Below are 14,548 nucleotides of genomic sequence, written 5' to 3'. Positions count from 1 at the left end.
AGGCTCCCCGTGTCCACCCAGCAACTGCACAGGAAGCCACGGGTGCCCGACGTGACTATAAATGCCTGCCCTGAGGAAGTCCAATGTTCAGTGAAATGATGTCCACCATTGGTATCTCCATTCAAGCACTCATTTTAACTCCTTCAATACGTCATTGTTTTGCAAAATAATTTTGGTTCTGGAGGACACTGCTGCTAGTGCTGAAACCTGGGTAGCGGTAAGGAGATGTCTACTGGTCCTGGAGATATTGGAAAAGCATGGAAGCTGGTTGCTGCTTTGTAAAAAGCTGCTATAAGCTGCTGCTGCTAGGGCTTAGGAGACAAACAGAGGCATAGGGGGTGACCTCCAAAATCCAGTCCCAGCTCCTGTGATTTTGCTTTGAATGAGCAAAAATAGATTAGCATGTTTGCTGTGAATATCTGTTGTTTCAGTCTGCTGATATATCGTATAGATTAAACTTATTATTGTTATTATTAATTATTAAAACTCATTATTATGAGAAATTACCGATTTTGCCAATTAAAACATTTAACATTTCAAACGTTAATATCTTAAATATACGTTAATGCTTGCATCATGTCAAGAAAACTTAAGGTTATTTGGCTATCTTAATGTATTTTTTCTTACCTAAACCAGCTTGAATTTAAGAGAAACAACTGAATTTACTGAGTCAGTGGTTCTTGATTTGTGTTAACTTACTACATATTGTAATAATTTCTCTTATTTTGAAGTATTACTAATGTACACATTCAGTCTTAAATCAGTTGCAATTTTGTTTTCTGTTTTCTTTCACCTGGGAGAAATGTATTCATGAATTCCCTTCCTGTCAGTGGGTAGCTTCGTGCTGATGTATCCTTTTCATCATGTATGACTTGAAAGACTTTTTATTGTGACTTGTGTGACAAATCTGAACAGTACTTAAATGCTCTATTCATGTTCCCAGAAAAGTTGGCATAATGAGAGAAAATACTTTTTTTTTTTGTTAAATACAGACCCTTTTTCTTTCTTGATTTCTTTCATAACAACAGTAATGAAACGCCATTTAATTATGAGTCAAAATCAGATTTATTCTAGGTATTGATTTGGTAGAGTAAAATAGTAAATAAACAAATAAGTTGATATTTAGCTATAATTCTACAAATAAATGAATAAGTCATTCAGCTCATGCTAGGGCAAAAAGTTGCTAAGGTCTATATAAGTTTCATCTATGAAGAGATTACAGCATTTTTTACACAAACTTTCCCAGAGCTAAGTCTGTCTTCTGAATTTGACCTTGTATAGCAAACTAGCACATCTGACAGTTGTCCTCAAAGTATGCTGTAATTATTTTTCCCTGACCTGAGTTTCTAAGTATTGAAACTAAAGCGCAGATAGTGATAAATACAGGTGCAGTGTTGTAAGTGAAATGGCTAGAAATTTGGTGTTTCTATTTAACTAACAGCTTAAGTATTTAAGTCACAATGCTTTCTTCTTAAATAACTTTCTTAAAATGAAATTACATTTATGTTTCATTTTCTGTGAATTCAGCTGCACAGTATAAGCTAATATTGATTTTAAATTTCAAAATCAGTACAGTATTAGGTTTAAGCATTGTCCTTTAAAAAAAAGACTGGAATATGGACTGATATCCTGTGTTGGCTTCAGCTTGCATGTGAGCTGTAGTGAAACAAAATTCATAAAGAATATAAATCCAAAAGTCCATGAAGTACTGCAAAAATATTGGTTATGTAACATGCAATGTTCCTCACTGCCTAACTTTAGGAGCCTTTTAACTCTCTCCATTAATTGTCCAAAGGTAGTCTGCATGAATAGTCAGCCGTAAAATATCTGATACACCCTCTTAAGGAAATGATCAGTCCTTCATGTGGCAAATCTGCTATTTCTCTCACATAAGCTCAAGTATTCTGGACATCTTCATTACAGGGCTTGAAAGTTTTCTGTTGATTATCTGGTGTTATGGCAAACCTGCCAAAAACATCACATCACTGAATCCTGACAGAATTTGGTAGGTCTTCTCGGTGCTCAATACTTTTGAAAATAAGTACAGAGCAGCTTAACTTTCTGCTCTTTCATTTGGAAGTCTTGGTTTATCTGTCCTATTTTTTTATGCAGAATATTGTTCCCTTCAAAGTGCAAAACAAAGGTCTTGGTAACATGACAATAACATTTTGGCCACACATTCTCAGAAGACAAATTAAAATTGGCTTCCTGAATTAGCTACCAGTGTGTCATCAGAAATACTAGTCCTGGCCCAAGAGGAGACTTGGGATGTGTGATAGGACTGCTTTTTCTGGCAGAAGTACAGACTGTGGTCTTAAACAGTCCTGAAGCAAGCAGCACGCTTTTCGGCCAGAGCGCTCAGGCACCCAGTTCTAGTTCAACATTTAGGAATTTGGTAGTTTGCTCCACTGCTTGAGATCGGAGCAAAACACCGCAGCCTACAGTAAGAATCTAGTGAAAGAATGAACAGTTTGGCAGGGAGGAAAGAAATCAGTTATGTATGTCAAAAAGTAGCATTTCTTTTCAAAGCAAAAAAGTAGATTGTATTTTTTGTGCTGAAGGGATAGTAAGATATTGTAGCAGTAAAGACAACTGAGTGTATACAGGGGAGCGATGTTGTGCTGTGCAGTGGGTGAACTCTGCATGATGTGTTTAGTCAGTGTAATTGTTCAGAAAGGGACAGATCTTGCTTTTCCTTCCACAACAGTAAGGGTCCAGAGGCAGCATAAGCAGTGCACTTCTGATTTTGGAGCAAAAAGGAGAATAAAATCAAGAGCTACTGTTTCTTTCTCCATCTTGATCACTGAAGTTTTTGTTATAGCTCCCTGAGTTTTCGAAGCAGAGGACAGGGAATCTACCTATCTATTACGTAGATTCTCTTTATGGATGGCAGGAGCTGAAAGTCATCAGGTATTTTATAGGTGCTATATAGGTTCTCTCTGTCGTTCCAGTAGGAAAATGTATTCCTCTAGCTGTGCTTGTCTGAACTATTTAGCACTTAGCCAGTTAGAGTTACGTGTTATTTAAAGAAATCTGGGTAAATAATAATATTTATATAATAATAAATAATAAATGTTTGAGTACCCACTGCTGCCACAACTATTATAGTGAATTTGGACTTTGATCTTTGCTAACATCTTAAGGCCTCTGAAATGTATCATTCCTCCCCCTTCACATCCAAAAAATCAAGAGAGCAACGTCAGGCTTTTGATTGCCTGAATCCAACTGCTGTCTGTGATTTTATTTAATTTATTTAATCATTATTAATCTTTCCTTTCTTTTAGAAGTTGCCTTTAACTAAGCTTACCCTCAACTTAAAAACATGACCAGCCTATTGGCTTTAAAAAATGGTTGTTAATAACACATATAGCTTTTCTGTGTCTTCTTCAGGAGAGATCAAGAATATCACTTAGACTATCTTTTCTTTCTCTGTTGTGCAATAAACTGTAATAGGAGCAGCCTTGCCAAACCAGTCCTCATGCCGCAAGTTCTTTTACACTGTTAATTTCAAACCCTTTGGTGCCACTGACACCAAATTCTCATACAGAGATATTTGGACGAGTACTAAAAGCAAATTATGTATAAGTTACATTTCTCTGTAAGCTGTAGGATCTTTTATATGGAAGAGCTTTCAGTGAGGCACTCTCAGAAATAAACTTTTGGCAAGTCCATCACAGGTAATTTTAGGTTGTGAACATTCTTTAAAACTTTCCAGTTTTCATTACAGATATGTAACAATCTCAAAGCACTTGCAGTATTCCATGGATAGTCCTGAAAGAGTGTCAGGTGATCTCCAAATGTTGATCATATCTTAAAACTCTTTATGCTGTTTGTCATTTTGATTGTCTCCCCACTCACTCACTCAAAATCAGTGTGGCAAATTCCAGCATTCATTTACACGAAACAGTGAGAAAACATTAATGCTTGAAAGATAAAGGGAAAGCTTAGATGTCTGGCCAGCTGTTTTGCTGGAGACTACGCAAACAGTTTGAATATTATTTCCATTATAGGGCAGTAGGGAAATGCAGGTAAACTGCTTAGCTACCAGTGGGAAGGACAGGAAATTTCTGTAGGACAATTGCCATTTACAGTGAATTTTCTGACTCCATATGTGTTTTGTTTGTTCCATGGGATGAGTCTCCTGTAAGTCAGAATATAAAGCAAACTATTCCGCTGAGTATTGTCTATAACCATGCCTGAAAACAAAGCATCAAGCAGAGGTACTGTCTGCACAGTACTTTTATTTCCTAGTAAGCTGTACTGGAAAGGGAAGAAGATTTGAGTCTGGATTTCAAACACAACTTACTGAACAAAATATCCAGTTCCATTCTGCAGTGTGAATATGCTCCTCATGAATGAGGAGCTTGCCTTTAGAAGACCTCAACATGGTTTTTTTAAGGTACTTAGAGATTTGTTCACTGGCGGATTCTGAGGTTGTCTGACCAAACACTTGTTTCAAGGACAACTAGAATATTTTCCTTGTACTGTTGTCTGTGTGCATATGTGAAGGTACATCTACATTTTCACAGGACTGTGAGGCATATCCCCTTTTCAAAATCTAGTATTGAGCTTTCCCAGGCCTCCCTGTTATATATGTTGAATAAAGAGTTTTTGTGAGCAATGTGTGCATAACTTGTTTGTAAAAGTCTTCAGATGATGGGCTCGCTCTCATTTCCGTCCCATTTTGCTTTTGTTGTTACCTACATGGATACTAACGTGGAGCTGATGACTGCGTTACTCTCACCTTGTTTACAGAGAAATAAGAGTAACGGCAGAATCCACCATCAACAGCCCTAAGATGTCTGAAATTCCCCTAATCACTGCTTTATACTGAAAATTTGATTACCTGTATTTCTTGCAGGTGCGTATGTGCTTCAGGTAAAGGCTACAGATGCTGACGATCCCACCTATGGAAACAGCGCTAGAGTGGTTTACAGCATTCTTCAGGGGCAACCGTATTTCTCCATTGATCCGAAGACAGGTAAACAGTTTATCAGCAGTCCTGGAAGATTTAAACTTTGGATTTCCATACATATGGGCAATATCCATGAATAAATATGGACTGTGCTGATACATCCAAAAGCCAGTAGGGTAACTTTGTGCACAATGTTGTTTTGGTTATTGACTGTTTTTTGAATGATGCACAATCTCAGAAAAAGAAGAAACTCCACCCTCCACCCACTAATCCTGGAATAAGTGGAATGCTGTTTTCAGTTTGTGTCTCAGGTCTTCATTGTTTTTTCTCAGTATTTTTACTTGCTGAACTTAAAGTCAGAAATCCTCTGACAATGATTGTTTTGCTATATAAAGTTAATGTGGGACCATGGAACAGCTAATCATCTCCTGCCCTCTTCTTTTCCTGGGGTGTAGTATGTTTGTCTGGGGTTACCGGATGTGTGAGCAGAAAAGAAAAATGCATTTAAAGAGATTGAAATACTTAGGAGTTTGGGATAGGTATCTTGTGCTATATTTTTAAATGTCATTCTGATTTCTATATTTAATAATTCAGATAAGGAACCAAGAACCTACATGTGAATGTCACATACTGCATCATCCTGAATGTGTTACAGGGATAACTGCCAATATGACCCTTTCAACAAATAGAGTTTTTCCTCCCAGTGAAGCTGTACTTTAATGTTAGATTGTGTGTTAAAGAACCTTTCTCCCTGATCAATCAATAATTTGGAGGTGAGATCCACATAAGGCTGTTGTGCACCAAAGGGCACGTTACTGTGTCTCCATTTAGCAGATCATATTGTAATTTGCAGTCAGTAACTTTACTTTTAAAACTGTATTGTCACTTCTACGAGTGTCTGGGGAAAACTATACTTCTTTTTATTTCAATCTTGTGAGGGATGAAAAAGAACTCAGTGGCAAGAAAAACCTTTACTGAAGCCACAACTCGTGTTCTACTATGAATTACCCAAGAAAAATGTAATAGTTACTAGTACCTAAGGAAGAACCTTTTCCCCTTTTGCACTTTGAATTGCTGTATCTCATAAGGTCACATGCTCTCATCTATTACTCAGTAGTGAATAGTGAGTGGACCTTAGGAGACAGCTTGCACCCTGCTAGCCCTGGAACATCATAAAAAACAGTGTTTCCACATCTTTTTATTAATACTTTACGTGAGTTTCTCAGGTGGAGCTTGGTGGTAAAAGAAGGGACACTGCTGTAAAGGAAGAGAGTCATGAAACAGCTAGCCTAGCATAAGCTTAAAATCCTACATCAGAAAAAGCATATAGATTGACACTACTATGAGCAGCAATAGTGTGCTGTAAGCTGTCTTACATTAGAAAGGTCACAAGATGGGAGTTAGCTGTGGCTCTAACATGACAGTTTCTGAATAATAATGCAGAGGATGCTATTTAATAACTTACTGTAAAATATAGACTGCTTGGGCAGCGCTGTGGATCTGCAAGCATTTCCTCTTCCTTGTTTTGTAACTGAGGAGATCATACAGTAGTTTTTTGCTGCAGAGTGTCTGAGTTATGCAGTATTACCTTTTCCATACACTTGCCTCAAGTGTTTTTAACAGAAGGAGAAGAGATGGCCATTCTGAAACAAAATGACAAACCAAACTCTGAACTCCTGGCAGATGGGCATGCATTTGTTGGGGTTGCTGTTGTTCTATTTACAATTTGGAACATTCCCTTGTAATTACTTAAAGAACTTCAGAACGTCCATACTGGATCAGACCAAAGGTCCGTCCCGCCCTGTATCTTATTTCCAACAGTGATCACCTCCTCAGTTCTAGGGAAGAGTAAAAGAAGAGGGCAAGCATTTAGTGTTGTACCCCTGAATGCTCTCCCAGTCTCCAGCAGTTTGTGGCATAGGAACTTCCTGAGTCATTAGCAGTGTCCATGTAACTAATAGCTTGAAATAGTTTCTCCTCCATAACTTGACCACGTCTCAGTAGGGTTCATTTGTGTGGTTCCTCAGTATCTGCACTGCCAGTGACTACAAACTCCACAGTGAAAGTTTGTCTTGTGTGAAGAACCACCTCCTCCTACTTCTTAGCTCCTTACCTTCTTTTACTTCTTACTTGACACCTCTTAGCTTCATTTCATACCTTTTACTTCTTATACTGGAAGAGACAGCGAACAGTTAATTCCTATTTATTATTTTGACATTTCCCATGGCTTTACAGACCTGTATCGTATTCTCCCTTAGTTGTTTCTTTTCTCAATTGAAGAGATCATTAACCAGAAGTCATTCCGTAACACTGATCATCCTTCTTCTCCTTCTCAGGTCCTTTCACAGTTGTACTGTAACCTTTTCAGTGTCAAAGGATAAGGAGCTGCACACAGTGTTCAAGATGCAGGCATCTTATAAGGATCTATACAGTGGCTTAATGATCTCTCTTTTTTTCTTTATTCCTTTCTTAACAATTCTAAGCATTCTGTATGGTTTTTAGCTACTCTCACACAAAAGCTGCTATGTTTGTGGAAATTTCTGTTATAACCTCAAGATCGCAGTGTAAAGTGGTAATGATCAAATCACAAGCCATAATTTTATATGTGAAATTAGGATCTTGTTTAGCCTGCACATGACTATACACATGCTCCTTTCTCAAGTTGTTCTTGACAGGTGATAAACCTTTACTTTGATGTGAATCACTGTTTTTTTGCAGTCCTCCACTGAAAGTAAGCCCACCTATGTGGGAGCAGAACAGTTAACTCCTGTTGTGCTCACAGGACCATGAAGTGCTCTACATTCCATACTGGAGAGGTGCTGTTGGACTGATAACGCTTTGAATCAGGCTTTGGTCCTACCAAGTCTAGCAAGTCAACGGCTGCCTCTCCTAGAGTTTCCCTAGGCAGCTGTTCCTTGAAGCAGTCTTTGTTCATATCTAAGTGTAGTCTGTGCACATATCTGATGTGACGTTTGCCCAACCTATGTAGAATTAATTGAAGTCTCTCGCTACCATTACTTTTACATTTCCTCCTCTAGTATCCTCTCTGATCTCTGCAGCATATTGAAGTCAGAGATGGTCAGGTGGCTGTTAATACACACTTGCCACTGTGTTTCTTTTCTCTAGGCTGGAATATACTTGGGGGTTAATGCTGTGAGATTGCTTACCTGGTTTTACTTTGAAGTTTCTACAAATAGCACTACTCCGCAGAAGGATAACTTACTTTATCATTCCTCTATTCTTTCTGTTCTAAGAAACAAAAAGACTTCTGGACTAAAATGTCCTTTTGATAAACTTCTTTCCATGCAATCTATCTGCTATGCCTATGAGGTCAATATTCTCAATGAAGGCTAGATATCTAAGTTTTCTAATTTTTCCTTAGACTAAATCATTTTGATCCAAATTCTGACCTCAGTCATATTATTGAAATCCGAAGTAGTTTCAGTAGGAATAGTAACTTTAATGTTTATTCATGAAGTTGTTCACAGAACCTGTATTTTCTCTTCCACAGAAGTGGGTCATCTCCTATTAAATTCATTATGAGCTAGCAACTTTGCAGAATGTATCTTCAGGCTCTGGTCCCACACTTACCATTCTCAGTTTTCAGCAGCCTCATTGAGATTATATTTCCCATCATTTTAGGTATCAATGTTAATTTGCAAAGAAAAAAAGTCAAAATTTTTCAGTTCTGGAGTCAGACAATTTTTATTGTAAAATCTTAAGGTAGAGGGGTTTAAAAACACTCAGAACAATGTTACATGCATATAAGACCTCTACATTAGAATAAGTCTTCAAGTTCAAAGTTTAAATATTCTTTGTGAAACTGAAGTTGGATTGCCAAAGTTTGCAGTCCTTTCTTTGGCCAGAATTTGTTATTCTCATTTTATTTTTATCCTTTGCTGTGGTTAGATAACTTTAAATCATCTTTGTCTCATCCATATGAACTGATGGCTTTGGTAGAAATAGCAGTTTTCATCTATGTTTTTGAAATAGAGCAGATAGTAAAAGGGAAAATTGCCTATGAACTGTTAGACAGGAAAATTATTCTCATTGATTTTTTTTACTGGGGACAGAGATTTCTTACAGAAAAAAATATGGAATACCTTTATACTTCCAGATGGGAAAAACAGTGGGTGATTGAGCACTTCACTGCTAGACTGATAACTAATTCTTCATTTTCTGAGGACCATTAGGAATATTTCTAACTGAGAAAAACACTCAATAGTATCTAAAATTGTTACACAAAAATCAAATGAACTGCATCTCCTGCTCACAACATATTATCTCCAAGGTCAGTTTTTTTTTTTTTTTAAATCTTTTATTATTATATTTTGCTAGTGTAACATGGGAAATTCATTCTCCCAGCTCTTCGATTCTAAGAATGATCATGCCAAGAATATTGTAAAATATGGTGGAATGTACACTCTCCACAATGTAAAAACATGGATTAGGAGATTTAAGAGGAGACTTAGTAATATTCATCCTTTTGGTTCATCCCTTTGGCAAAAATATTTTTTTAGTGAATATCACTTTTTACTTAAATTCTTAATGATTTTACTGTCGTCACGATGCCTGTTGTCATGATACCACTAACTTTTTTAGTATATTAGTCCAAATTTACAAACGTGTATGTTCATAAATTTTTATATTTGTGGAGTTTATAATTCAAGACTTCTGTCTAGAACAAACAAAACATTGAACAACACTGTTTTTGAAAAACTCAGAGTATACTCTTGCTGTGTGTAAATGCTCTTAATTATTTCAAGTATTTGCTATTCATATTCCAGATCTATGGAGTTCAGTAAATGCCATTCTGAGATAGAAAATACTAGTTATTATTAATTGTTATTATCAGAATCAGTGTTACAAGTGGAGAGAATGGAAAAGCCATGCTGTTATACAATTCAGTTTAATAGGAATTTTTGATAAGTTTCATAAATGGAAAATTTAGGTCAAAGTTATTTCTGGACTCTGAATAAGTACTGTAAGCTAATGGTTCCTATTCTTACTTGTTAACATACCAGCTGTTAGTTGCCAGAAGAATATGAATGCGCCTTAAAGCTTGATTATTATCATTCCAGCTCCATTATAATGCCAGGGGAAAAAGACTCCTTCTAAAACCAGACAGGTTAATACTGAAAAATAGCGTGTTCTAAAATAATAATAAACTAAAGGAGAAGAATGTCTTTCCAGCTGGTTTATTTTATAATTATGCATGCTATCCGCATAAGTCTGTTTGCACTAAGGCATTTTCTGAAAACTATTACTGAATTTGTAGCATTTTGCAATACAGCATGCACTTGTAAAATTTGACACAGTAATATATTTTTTTCTATACGTTTGATTATAAGGAAAAGGCTTATGTGCCCAAAATCTTGCAGCTTTTTACAATTTCATCAGCTAATCTAATGATCAGTGTTACCTCCCTTTCTCTGCAAATCTTGCTTTTATTGTATACTTTTATAACGTATCAGGAAGGAGATAATGGCATACCTATTTAGACTGAAGTCACTGAAGATTAAGAGTCATCCGAGTAATGTCTTACTAGGATATTGATTACATTATTTTAAGAAAATACCTAAACTTTTTCACTGTATCTATGTGTTATGTCAAGCAAACTTTTTCAAATAAGGCAGAACCTTCTAATGAGGACCTCCTTTAGTACAGAATGAGAGGAACTTCCATGATGGCAAGTGATTCATTTGAAACAGATAAAGTTAAGTCTCCAAAATTCTGATGGTGACCAAACATCTCATGTTACATTGTCCGAGTCTGCACAACATGACTTTCTTTGGTCCTTGTGTGGCAAACCTATAACCTTCCCTTTCACATCCCCCCTGAAAATGCACTGTTGTCATGCTCGATGAAGGTGATTCATGTCCTGATCTAATCACGCAGCTGTCATTTGGAGTTGCTGAATAGCTAATACCTATAGAACAACTTTGAAAGACCCAAGTGATCGGTTTGTATTTCTATGTGAACTGCTCCCTGATCAGTTCTATAGGAAGTCTGTCCAAGAGCTCCAGTATTAAAATATAATAGTAGGCAATCATAGCCCTTTGTTTATTTTTTCTTTCTCTTTCCCATTTTTTCTCCTAGGTGTAATAAGAACAGCCCTGCCAAATATGGACAGAGAAGTTAAAGAACAATATCAAGTTCTTATCCAAGCCAAGGACATGGGAGGACAGCTGGGAGGATTAGCTGGTACTACCACTGTAAACATTACTCTCACAGATGTCAATGACAACCCACCCAGATTTCCTAAGAGTATGTAGTATTCTAAATGCATTAATTTTCAAATAAGCATGATTTAAAGTATTAGGGCAAGAAATCCTTTAAATAAGTATTTGGGATCCACAAATGATGTACATGACGAAAAAAATAGAGTATACAGTTGGATTTTTTAAGACTATAAAGCTCAATTTACAACAGAATTTTGAATTTTTGAAAGGAAACATGTCATCATTTTGCAGAGCCAGCCTCAGGCCGAGAGTTCATTTCATTTACACTTTAAAATGATTTGGGAAATAATATTTTTTCAAGGGAAAGCGGATATCCTCTTCAAATGACAGATAGTTCTAACCTGAGACTTCCAGGTATCAAAGATAGAAATGGCTCATACTGAACATTGCTGTTATGATAAGCAGGTGTAAAACTTTTGCACATCTTGGCCAAGAAGATTAAATCTGTTCTTGAATATACTTAACAGCCTCAAAATAGTGATCATTCACTGACAATTTATATCACTTTATATCAATTAGCCTAAATGAGGCTTTTCAGAAATATGCTCACTTAAAGAGTCTTGTAGTCTGTGTATAATTAGCAGAAGGATTGTCACTTACGGCTCTCCTTCGAATTTACTAAAGTTTTGTATGTTTCATATGTTTGAAATGCAGACGCTAATCAAGCATAAACCTTGATAACTGCGGCAAAAGAATTAGCTGCTAAAGTTGCTAATAAGACAAATTCGTGTTAGAACATCTGTAATTTATGTGAACTTACAGTAAGAGCATGGCAATTTTATACTTCTTCTTATGTCTCTCCTTGTGCATGCGTTGTAATCCTGCTTTTTGTATTATAAATGGTGCTTAGGTATCAAACCATACCTGACACTTCACAATTTTCTCTCATATATAAGTTCTTATTCTTCCTTTCTTCAATATGAAAATATGTTACATTTCTTCAGGAATATAAGAATGACTATGCTAAGACAAAGATCCACCTGACCTAGTAGTCTGTCTTCTGCAGTGTCATCTAGAGGATATTCATAAGGCAAATATGTAACAATACTCAAGAAAACTTCCTCAATTTCTAACAATTTTTGCTTCAGGTGGTGTCTTGGTATTTAGTAACCTTCAATGAATTTTTGTTCTAGCAAATTGCCCAGTTTCTTTGTAATTCATGTAAAGTTTCAGAGTCCGTGACATCCTATGTTAGTGAGTTCCAGAAATTCATTATCTATGGCACAACAAACAGCTTCCCTTTGTTTGTTTTGAATCCATCTCTACATAACTACATGTGTGTTGACTACTTTGAAGATTTCAGAAGATTTTATTATTTAGAAAAGCTGGGTTGAGTTTTCTCCAATATTATCCATGCAAATATTATCTGAAATTATTTATGTATGCACTAATTCTGCTCCTACCAATTCGCCCTGTGTGTGTCAAGTATATCCATCCATAGTTCCCCAGAACTCCCTGAAAAGCTGTGAAAAAAAGGAAAAAAAATCAGCATTATATTGGCACCTGTAAGTCTTCCTGTGCCAGGGTGGTTTTACAAAAGACATTACACATCATAATAGTTCAGTTATTTCATCCTTCAGGCTCTTGGGGGAATACTATGTAGTCCCAATGATTTGTTACTGTTTTAACTCTTCATTCCACAGTGACTTCTATAGGCAGTTTAACGTTATCTTATGGATCTCCCCTAAAGAAGGTTCCAGGGTAGAAAAATGCCGAAGCTGTTCTACACTGAACGCAAATTAAAAAATGCATTCAGTTTTACATCTGTGATCACATTTTCTCTGTGCACTTCTATAACTTGATTTTGGGGTGGTCTTACACACTCTTTCTCAGGCTTTCACCTCCAGATATGTTAAAAGACATTTCTTATTAGCTTATTTACCAGAGTGTTACTGAGACTCATTTTTGGTCCTCCTTACTGCGCTTTTGTAGCTAAAACAGATTTTGTGGTTCTTTCAATTGTCTTCTTCCAGACGCAACTTAATTTTTTTGAAAGATATGTTCTTGCTTTTAATAGCTATGTTGTTTATTCTTACTGACCTGCTTTTTCATAGATGCCACACATTTGCTTTGGGCCTCCAAAACGGTGTCCCCAAATAGCATCCACACCACCTGCAGTGATTTAACTCTCTTAGCTATCTCATTCAGATTCTTTACAACTATATTCCTCAGTTTTATTTATTTCCACTTTGTTATTTAACTGAATACAGCCATCATGTAATTTTGGTTATTATAGCTCCTGCACAGATATTGAATCTAAACCCATTATGGTTACTGTAAAATTTGGGTGAACTGGAGAACTTTTTCTGACTAGCTATGGTTAGCACTGTTCTCTTCTTTGAGTTTGATTTGACCTAGAGCTTCCTTTAACACATGCCATTATTCCTCCACTGGTAAGGCCTACTTTGCCTTTCATGTATATTTTACTTGTTGGTATTAGACTATCCTACTGACTTTGATCTTTCCATCAGATTTCTAACATGCCTATTATGCTGATAGCCTTGTTTAACATTAGGCATTAAATTAGACCGTACAAGTTCCCTTTTTTAAACCTCTGGCATTTTATTATTGCTTGCTTTTTTCTCATTTCTGGACCTTGTTTAGATTATTTTCTGTTTGATCTACCTTTTCTGCATTTCCTACTTCACTACCATTGTCTTTTGTAACATCCTTTAGTGAAAAATGCAGAATTATGATGACTGCACCCTGTACTTGAAACCGTGTGCTTTTGCAATTTTTGAACTGTGTGCTTTTCTGCACCCGCAAGCTTTCCTGAAATCTTCAGCTGGAATCAGAATGACGATTCAATCTGACCACATAGGAAAGTTTCCAAGCTTTCTGAAGCCTGATTTTCTTATGACTGAAAATAATTTTGCACCTTTGTACAGATATCCTTTCTTCATCAAGTGTCCCTAGTTGTCAGTAATGTGAATTGCTGCTCCCTACACCTCCTTCTCAGCTAGGCATTAAAACTTTGCCCCTCCATCTTTCTCTCCCCAGTTGTACATAGACAATTTCAGAGTATGCTACTCTGGTTGTCTTCATCTTTGGTTTATTACCTACCAGCCTAAAATTTACTTCCAAGACCTCTGTCCACTCTTACCCTATTTTCTCAGAACTCACATGCACTATAGCCACTGGTTCCTCCTCGTGTTTTCTAACAGCTTATCAAAACACTTGTGAGGTCCACAAGGGAATTGTCACAGTGGGTCTCTTTGAAGTAGTATTCCCACTGTCTTTATGCTCAAGTGTTCAAAGCACTCCCCATGGCAATCTGTCTGTTCCTCTGAGCCATAATCCCTGCTGCTAGAAGGTTGTCACAGGTGCAAGAGGAAATACAAATTCCTGAAAACTGAAAAATTCAGTGGATTGGCAAGCTCTTAGTTCCCAG

The 14,548-nt window shown here is 36.6% G+C and overlaps 1 protein-coding gene across 18 annotated transcripts in view; it reads left to right on the top strand.

The window, feature by feature from the left end:
• Positions 1 to 14,548, top strand: part of CDH12 (cadherin 12) — a 646,759-nt gene that overhangs the window by 566,807 nt on the left and 65,404 nt on the right. For 17 of the 18 annotated variants that reach the window (XM_068931482.1, XM_068931489.1, XM_068931495.1 and 14 more), the window contains 2 exons: positions 4,862 to 4,981; positions 11,015 to 11,182. In XM_068931482.1, the coding sequence (XP_068787583.1) occupies positions 4,862 to 4,981; positions 11,015 to 11,182 (288 nt within the window). The remainder of the gene's footprint in view (positions 1 to 4,861; positions 4,982 to 11,014; positions 11,183 to 14,548) is intronic. The other variant, XM_068931493.1, reaches the window with a different exon arrangement.

The sequence above is a fragment of the Struthio camelus genome, chromosome 2, assembly GCF_040807025.1.
Source record: "Struthio camelus isolate bStrCam1 chromosome 2, bStrCam1.hap1, whole genome shotgun sequence".
NCBI lineage: Eukaryota > Metazoa > Chordata > Aves > Struthioniformes > Struthionidae > Struthio > Struthio camelus.
Note: the sequence above shows the minus strand (reverse complement) of the source record. Positions and strands in the feature narration are given on the sequence as shown.